Source organism: Sminthopsis crassicaudata, chromosome 2 (assembly GCF_048593235.1).
Source record: "Sminthopsis crassicaudata isolate SCR6 chromosome 2, ASM4859323v1, whole genome shotgun sequence".
NCBI classification, from domain to species: Eukaryota; Metazoa; Chordata; class Mammalia; order Dasyuromorphia; family Dasyuridae; genus Sminthopsis; species Sminthopsis crassicaudata.
Window position 1 is genome coordinate 271003821 of NC_133618.1, and position 9303 is coordinate 271013123.

Sequence of the window (9303 nt, forward strand, 5' to 3'; positions counted from 1 at the left end):
CCACTTAAATTTATTCTTTCAGTGGTTCCTGGGCTGATGGGTCACTCGGCGCCTTTAGCTGGGCTGTAATCCACTCCTGAAACCTACCCGTCTGGGAAGCTTCCTCCGCCCAGGTCTGCGGGCGCCTCCTCCTTGGAGCTAAAAATGATGGAGTACTTAAGTGCATTTTGTCTCTACCCTCCTTTGCCAATAGCTGTTTACCTTATGTTATTTGGGTACGTTGTAAGCTCCTGGAGGGCAGGGATGTATCTTTTTTTTTATCTCTCCCTAGAGCCAAACTATACGCCAAGCAATCCCTTGCACATGGTAGGTATTTAAATGTTGGCACATTTTAAAATTGATGAAGGGAACAGCTGACTGGGAAGCAGATTGGGAGCAGAGCTGGATGGGAAGAGTCTGTCCTCGACGGTTGCCTTTTTCTCTGTCTTCCTTCTGTGCTGCTGCTTCTAGCTCCCAAGAATCCAGATCCGTACTTTGACACTATTCTTTTTCTGCTTCAAAGGTCACCAACCACAGAATGAAAAGAGCCAGAAAGCTTGGGTTCTTTCCTTCCCATGTGGAGGTACAATATTGCCAGATTATTCTGCCCACAGCCTTTTGCTATTGTTATTGAGCCATGTCCTAACCCTATAGAGGGGTTTCTTGGCAAAGGGGCTTGCCATTTTCTTCTCCACTGAATTAAGGCAAACAGGTTAAGTGACTGCCTTAGAGCACATAGCCAGTGAATATCTGAAACCTATTTTGAACTCAGATCTTGCTGACTCCAGGCTCAGTGCTCTATCCACTGAGCTGCCAAGCTGTCTTCAGAACATGCCTAAGAACCTGCCAAATAAAGGAGGAAAAGTTCACTCTCCCCCTCTTCTCTCCCATGTGGAGATGGTTTCTGAAATTCTGCATGTGGGATTTGAGATCCAAACCTTTGTTCTTTCACATACAAGAAAAAATGGGTAACTGCTTCCTTTTCTAGAGCCTTGACTGGCTCTTTCCTTGCCTCATCATTTCTCATAAGGAAGCCATATGTTTCCCTTCCACCCCAAAATGAATCAATCATAGGAACATAACTCTAGAACCAGAAGGCTCCTCAGAGATCATTTAGTCCAATCCCCTTATTTTATGGATGAGGAATCTAAGGCCCAGAGGTAAAATTATTTCTATGAAATCACAAATTATAAGCAACATAGGCAAACATTTTAACCCAGGTCCTTTTATTCTGAATTCAATGTTCAATTGAAGCTGCCTTATTTACCACCTAAAAGCAGAAAGAGTATTTGTTATTCAGTGTCTTGCACACAGCAAGCAATTAATAAGAATTGAATTTCTCCCCAACCAGAGAATCAACAGATATCTCTTCATCTTCACCACCTCATCCTTACATTCTTCACCTCACTGGGTATGGTGGATAAAAGCATTTCAGGCCGGAGTTTCATGAAGTCATGTATGGACCAGAAAGGTAACTGATGCTAAACTTTTTGATAGCCCTAGCCTTATATATTACATCTCTTCTGCCATGTACTTCTCTGTAGGCCAGTAATACAGTCAATTCAGTTATTTCTAAGAGGTTTATTCCATTGTGATTATTGCTTCCAATCTCTTTGGATATAATTTTCTTTTCTGATTAATTAACTCCTTTGGTAAAAACTCCACTTGACAACATCTCCTCCATGGCTTTAAGTAACTCCCTTGATAATAACTTTTTGGGAACAACATCACCTCCTTGACCTCCTTTGTGAATGACTTCTTTGAAAATTGTTTAAATAACACATTAATAACTGTGTTTACAAATATCAGCATGGAATTTTAGTCTGAAGCCCATCAGGAGTGGGGATATAAGAATAACTGGGATTTCCTTCTTTTAAACCAAAACATTTACATTAATCATTTTCTTGCCAGACAAGGAAGATATGACAAGCAAGCAAATTTGGGTCAATCTCGAATTAGTGTGAGGACATTCTCATCCTATGTATAGTACAGAACATGAACAGGAGTGTAACAAGGGGCAGATTGGGTAATTGCAAAGGTTGCCAACTTCTCATAGGTCATCAGCTTCATAGAATGGCTGCCTTATTCATTCGAATTCTTGTGAATTCCCAAGACATCAAATACCACTCATATTTAAAGTACAAATAAACAACATAAGATCCCAGAGAGAAAAGGCTTGTTTCTCAATTCTCTATATTTTACATTATCTACACAATTGTTTCTCTCCTAAGTTTCTGGACTTAAAAAACAAGAGTGACCTGACTTTGAACCTCATATCTGATAGTTAACAGTTATGTGACCCTTAAACTCTAAATCTCAGTTTCTTCATTTGTTAAATGGGTTTGTGCCTATTGTAACTACATCATGAACAACAATATGTCATGGTTGCAAGAGCCCTGACCCTAAACCAAAAAGACTTGGGTGCAAGTCTCACCTCTGGTACAAACTTGTCATTAACTTCTCCATGCTTTAGGTAAATTTCTAAAAAGATACAGATCTTTATTGGAAGTGAGAGTTCCTCAGTTTAATACATAGAGTTATGATGAGGAATCAAATGACATATATATGTATATACTTATATAAAAAGATGTGGGGTGTGTGTGTGTGTGTGTGTAGTGCTTTGTAAATCTCATGGTATTAAGCAATTATTATTATTAAATAATAATAATAAATATTATTAAAGTACAAATAACTTGGCCCTCTCTACCTTTCCAGTCTAATTCCCATATTCTGAGATCTTTTGACACTGGTCACATTGTAGTTCCTAGCCTATCTTTTCACTTTTTTTTTTTTTTTAAACTTTTCACCTCTTTACATTTTCTTCTTTTCTTCTTCTTCTTCTTTTTTTTTTGCCTGAGGCAATTGGGGTTGACTTGCCCAGGCTCACACAGCTAGGAAGTGTGAAGTGTCTGAAGCCAAATTTGAACTCAGGTTCTCCTGACTTCAGGGCTGGTGTTCTATCCACCTAGCTGCCCTCCTTCTCTACATTTTCCCTGGCTGTCCCCATGAGTGGAATTCTCTCCCTCTTCATATCCACCTTCTAGCTTCTCTGATTTCCTATAAGTCTCCTCTAAAATCCTATCTTTTTCAGGAAGATTTTTCCAACTTCCTTTAATGCTTATTTCACTTATATCTGTTCATTCTGTATGTTTTTGTTTGCATGTTGTCTCCTCTATTTGACTGAGATTCTCCAGAAAACTTTCAGTACCTGAAATATAATAGTCTTTTAGTAAATTCTTGTTCTGACTGACTTCTACTCAGTTATATCCCAGACTTTTGTGTATTCACTCCATAAAGTTGATTGTTTGATTAAAGGAGAAATGAGAAGGAATAGAGAATGAAGATATAAGAAAACCAACGGAAAATAGTTGAGTAAACAAGCTAATAATCATACCAAACTATATTGGGTGGATATGGGACTTGGGTACATCCAAGTTAAGTACCTGTGGCCTCCTTATGGGCTGTTCTGAGAACTATCTAATATTTCTTTCCCTCCAGGAGCTCATTATCTAAATACTATGTCTAATGATGTTGAAGGTGAGTTTTTAATTTTTTTTGTTTGTGGGATTTTTTTTGGGGGGGGGAGGAACTTCTGAGGAGTTAGCCGCTGGCTAATGCCAAAACACAGAAGACATGGTGGGAAAGGTTAAACTCTGAGCATTGCCTAATGTGCTGGTTTTCAATTTGTTGTCAGAAGCTCTGTGACATACTAGTGTGTAACCTGAGTTGTTATTTCTCTTTCACAATAAAGTGAGGGGATTATACTTACTAGTTATCCTGGAGGTTCATTACAATACCAAATCTATGAAGCTTCTGCAGTGTTTCAGGAGGAATGGGGCCAGAAAAAGTGTAAAAAGAAACCCTAACCAAGCTTTCGAGAAAAACTTGCCAGGCACTAGATTGAATCAAGATCACTAAGGCAATTTGTTTGAGCCACGGATTCCTTCACTAGATTCCACCAGGCTTTATATCTAGACTTTTTTCCCCCATGTCTGCCAAGTATTCTCAGAAGTCTTCACTCTCTAGGGAGCAAGGGGCAAAGTAATAAGTGTCTTAAATGCATAGTGAATACTGAATGAGAATGCAGATCTATGCTAATGATGAGGAACCCATTTCACCTGCCACTGCTGTTCATCATTTGCAAGGGACAGTAGGTACTCCAAGCCATATCTCCTCTCTCCTTCCAACCCTGCTTTCCTTTGTCAGTCACTAGTCTCTCAGTTCCTCTAGGTCAGATGACAGATTGTCCGTTGTCTGTGTGAGGATCAGGATAGCCAACTCCAGAGGCTCAGCGTCCACTAGATGGGATGCAGAGTGAAATGACCTTTTTGGCCACAACAGCTCTCCAACACCATCTACTAAAGTGTAGTGAGATTGTATCTCACTGCTGTACATCAGGGATCCTTGAAATCCCTTTGGGGAACTCCCCATGAAACAGTCACCTTATCATGTCTAGGCCTTGAGCTCATTTCTCTAGGTCAGCCCGCCCAGCAACTTTCTCTCTTCACCCAGATTTGTCCGGGCAGTCTCTGTGTCACAGATCAGCCCCGCCTTGCCAGTCCAGCGGAACAGGGCCCGGGGAGTCAGTGCATCCACTTACTGCACCGAGCTGCACATCCCTTTGGGATGCTAAGCCTGGCTCTGTCTCCAACTTCTATGCCCAGGGCTGGCTGTAGTTACGGAAACCTCTGTGTCTGCTAAAACTAAAGCCATTCTCCCCTTAGGAGAAGAGATGTTGGCACTTGCTCCCATCATTCCCGCTTTCATGTATTCATTTCCTAAATCTGAGGGCAGAAACGATGGGGAAGCCCCCTTACTGAAACTACCCTCTTCGAGAGCACCGTCCTCGGGGGTCTTAATTCTTCAGGCTTTTCCCTACCCGGAGACTCCTCCCTCCCATCTCCTCTACTCCTTTCGGGCCCCAGTTCCGGGTCAGTATCAGGGATCTTTCCCTGACCCGACTGAATTTCTTTGGTCTCTCCAGTTCCTTCGTGCCCTCCCTAATGGATAATCAGCTTCTTCCCACGGTGTAAAACTCAGTCTAAAAGTCAACAGGTGGGTCGCCAGTGTGCGGGGCCAGCATGGACAGACTGAGGCCTGGGGAGCGAGGAGGGAGTATCTCATCTGGCGTCCCCGCAACCACTGCCGGCCTTCCCAGGCTCTAGAGGCAGAAAACACAAAACAACCCCATCCACCGTCGGCTCCCGCGGCTCTGCGTGCAGCGGCCGGAGCCTCAGGTGCTGAATAAAGGCGCCCGCTCATTACGGAAGGACCGGGAGAGGAGCTCGGGGCCCCTCGCCTGACTCAGCTCCCAGCTCCCGCACAGCGCCCCTTCCGCACCCCCGTGACTCAGTTTCTCCATTTGCTCACGAAGGAAAACAGCATGAGGCACCCAGGCGGAATGCGGAGGGACACCCCGAAGCCGCCCAGTGCCAGCGCTGGACCAAAACAGACGTGAGGACCGAAGTCATTCCGAGGAGCGGCGTCGGACGGGGCGCGCTGGCCCCGGGGCTGTAGGAGGAATGGGGAAGGAGGGAATGACCTCTGAAACGGCGGGGGAGGTCCGCTGCTGCCCCCCAAAGGACCCCTGGCACCAGCTGCCCTGTGGCCGTCCCTGTGGCGAAGGAGAACCACGAGGGGCCGGCCGCCCGGCGCCAGGGCCCCAGCTGCCTGTCCACTACCAGCCCCCGCGCCGCTGGGTGACCCCCGGGGACTGCGGGGGCGGACGGCGCCAGGGAGGCCTCGGCAGAGACGTCCAGAACCGCCTCCGCCTCCCCCTCGCCAGCTGCAAGCTGACATGCCCCCCAGCCGCCGTTTGAACAAAGCTCGCTGCCTTGTGTGTGCTCCGGTCGGCGCAGGAGCTCGGTACAGTTCGCCTGCACCGGGCGTCCGCTGCCTGATGCAATCCCCCCGGCCCTTTGCTGCATGCCTGGGCTCGGGGAAACCTCCCCCGTCGTTGCATCATTTCTGCCAAGTTTTGATGGATGTTAATTCGACCAATCAGTGAACAGCCATGGACCTTTGACCGACGATCAACTTAGCCAATAAAAATGCGGCGCGGCAAAGCTGACCAAGGGAACCCAACGATGATTGGTCTTTCCTGGACTCTCCTCGCCCCAGAAGGACTGGCCTCCTGGGTTACGTGGGCGGGGCCAGCAGAGCGTAGGGTTTAAAGGGCCGGGGCTGCAGGAGGGACAGCTCAGCTGTAGCAGATGTCGCCCCGAGTCTCCATCCCAGTCGCGATCACAACCCCGAGCCCGGGTCCTATCCTGCTCCCTGGTCCGCACTCCTAGGTCCCAGCCCCAGGCGTAGTCCGCCCTGTGCGTATCCCGGGCACCATGAAGGAGGAACCGCCGACCCAGAGGACCCCGCCCGCCTCGCCCCCCCTGTCCTTGTCCCCGCAGCCGCCCCAGGAGGACAGCGACCCCCCAGCACTCTGGATTTTCGGCTACGGTTCCTTAGTGTGGAGACCAGACTTCGACTACAGCAACAGTCGCGTGGGTTTTGTCCGCGGGTACAGCCGTCGTTTCTGGCAAGGGGACACCTTCCATCGGGGCAGCGACAAGATGGTGAGCAGGGGGCAGTGCGGGGCCGGGGGCAGGGGCGGGGGCGGGGTGGTCCCTGGCTTCCCTCCCCTTTCAGGCGCTGGTCACTTAGTAAGACCCCTGGGAAGTGCTGCTCCGCTGGGGAGGGGCTGACTGGTTCTCTGCAGGGGACCCGGCCTGGGGGGGGGGCTGGAGACGGGAGTGGGGGACTTAGCTGGGCGGGTGTTCCCGGGCCTTCCAGCGAACTTGTCCGTAGAGGTTTCCCCCCAGGTGGAGGCTGACTTCTAAATCAGTCAATCTTTCCTTTTTTTCCAGCCCGGTCGGGTGGTGACCCTTTTGGAGGATCATGAGGTGAGTGTCGGTGGCAAGCGAGCAGCAGTCAGGGCCACGGGGTGGATCGCGTCTTCCTAATTTTTAGCAGGGTGGGGATAGTGGAGTATGGAGTATGCGGGGAGAAACTTAAGGAAGCCGTTCTTGACCTAGACTCGAAGGTGCCATTCTTAGGGTCCTAGACTCTGTTACAGGTATTCTGGAAATAAGGCTTTTAAATGCACAAAACAAAACATACAGGATGACAGAGGAAACTAGTTACAGTGAAACAATTATCCATCTACGCATTTATCTGTGTTAAAAAAAAAACTAGTTAATGGACCCCAGGTTGAGAATCCTGGTCTGAAGTATCTTGGGATAGTCTTACCTGGGGAATAAGTGCCCTGCATTGGATATAATCCTCATCCTGGATTATTAATTGATGTCCTGAGGGGTGAGGAAGGAGTGCCCCAACCCCCACCCCGAAATAGATAAGAGCCTCACCTTGGGTTATTAATTGATGTCCTGTGGGGTTCTTTGATGCTTGGGCAGATTAGTTCCTGTTTCCCTGGAAGCTGTAGTACTGAGAGAAAAGACCGAAGGGCCACGGGGAAAGGGATGAGACAGGCAGGATAATTGTCAGAGAGCCGCCACGTCTGACCTTACCATCCTCTCTTTTCTTACCTCCTTCCCAGGGCTGCACGTGGGGTGTGGCGTATGAGGTGCGTGGGGAGCAGATCAGTGAAGCACTTAAGTATCTGGACGTGCGGGAAGCTGTGTTAGGGGGCTATGACACCAAGGTGGTGACCTTCTGCCCCCAGGACGCCCCAGAGCAGCCCCTACGGGCCCTGGCCTATGTGGCGACCCCACAGAACCCTGGTTACCTGGGGCCAGCTCCCGAGGAAGACATTGCCACCCAGATCCTGGCCTGCAGTGGCCGTTCTGGCCACAACCTGGAGTACTTGCTCCGCCTGGCAGACTTCATTCGGCTGTGTGGGCCCCAGGCCCAGGATGAGCATTTGGCAGCTATTGTGGATGCTGTGGGGGCCCTCCTGCCCTGCTTCTGCCCTTCTGGCCAGACGCTGGCCATGGCCTAAGCTTGAGGGGCCCGAGCCCCTCTAAGCACCAGGACAGGGTACGGACCGAACCTGACTGCGGGGAATAACTTCTGTTCTTTCTCTCCCTTCACCTTCCTTCTACCATGGACTGACTTTTGGGGAGATTGTTACCTGAGGAGGACTTCAATGTAGGTGCTGTTGGTAGTCTCCCTTTTCAGGTCTCCTTGTACTGTAAGGAACTCATCTTCTATCTCCTCTCAATGCACTTCCTCCTAGACAATCTCCCCTTCCCCTCTCATTCCTCATCCCATTCACTGGTACGTGACTTGAAAATATATTTATTACACCTTGATGGTGTGGTGGGTATGGGCAGCAAACTCATCTAAGAAGCCCTGCTGAGCAGGGCCAGACTCATCCTCTGGAGCAGAGGGCCTTGGAACTCTCTCCTCTCCCCCCTCCTTGCTGCTGCTATCACCAGGTTACTCAGCCTGGGCCCCTTTTTTGGGGGGAGGGAAACCCAGGGATTTTGAAGCCTCTTCTCTCGTTGCCTAATCAACCTTGTCCAAACTGAGCCCGAGACCTGTCTGCCAAAGTTGGACACTAAATACAGGTGAGGTGACCCGGAGGAGAGCCAAGGAGAGAGGAGTTCCTGGGTTCACCTGCCTCACTGAGCCTGGGAGCTGTGACTGCCATGCAGGAAGACATGCTATCCATGTTCTTAGAGCCAAGACTGCTGTGGACCAGCTGCTGGCATCTGTCCGTCAGCACGGCCTATCTCTGTCTGTCTGTACTTGTCCATCAGGCTCTTTCTTGTAAGGGAGAGGGGCCCTACTTGTCTGTTTGTTGGTGTCTCTATTTCTGGGAAGCTCACTGTTGCTGATTGGTGTCTTTTCTTGTCTGTCCACTACATATAAAGTAGCCCATTATTCATCCTGTGTCAAAGTTTGGTTCTTTCCTCAAATGTTGGGCCTGGGAGAGGCTGGGATTATGGGAAGGGGGAGTCAGGAGGGAGAACCCTGGGTCAATCCTACCCTCACCAACTTAGAGAGGAGGCATGTGAACAGAATCCACTGTACTAGCTGGTGAACTCCAAGACATTCTTGCATTTTAGAAAAAGAAATAGAAGAAGCCAGGGGTCAGAACTCTGTTGCTCATGGTCTACAGAGGGAGTACAGATCAGGGTTCTTATGTTCCCTTATTCCTCCAGCCAGTCTTTGCCTTGCCTATCTTCCCACCCCCCCCCCCAAGAACCTATCCAGATGCCTGCCCAAGCCATGGAAGCATCAGAGAGGGGTGTTCTCTGCGTCAGACTGGCACAGTTGCTCGCCAGATCTTCTTAGCTTCCCTGCTTGCTCCCAGACAAATCTATGGTCCTATTGCTAAGGGCACTGCTTTCCATCAGGGTGAAAGGG

At 48.9% G+C, this 9303-nt stretch overlaps 1 protein-coding gene across 1 annotated transcript; it reads left to right on the forward strand.

Annotated features, from left to right (window-relative positions):
• The first annotated feature begins 6136 nt into the window (after window positions 1-6136).
• Window positions 6137-8821, forward strand: CHAC1 (ChaC glutathione specific gamma-glutamylcyclotransferase 1). Its single transcript, XM_074289318.1, has 3 exons — window positions 6137-6548; window positions 6840-6875; window positions 7529-8821. Exons 1-3 carry the CDS (start codon window positions 6318-6320, stop codon window positions 7928-7930), a joined length of 669 nt encoding a protein of 222 aa, XP_074145419.1. The 5' UTR covers window positions 6137-6317; the 3' UTR covers window positions 7931-8821.
• The last annotated feature ends 482 nt before the right edge of the window (window positions 8822-9303 follow it).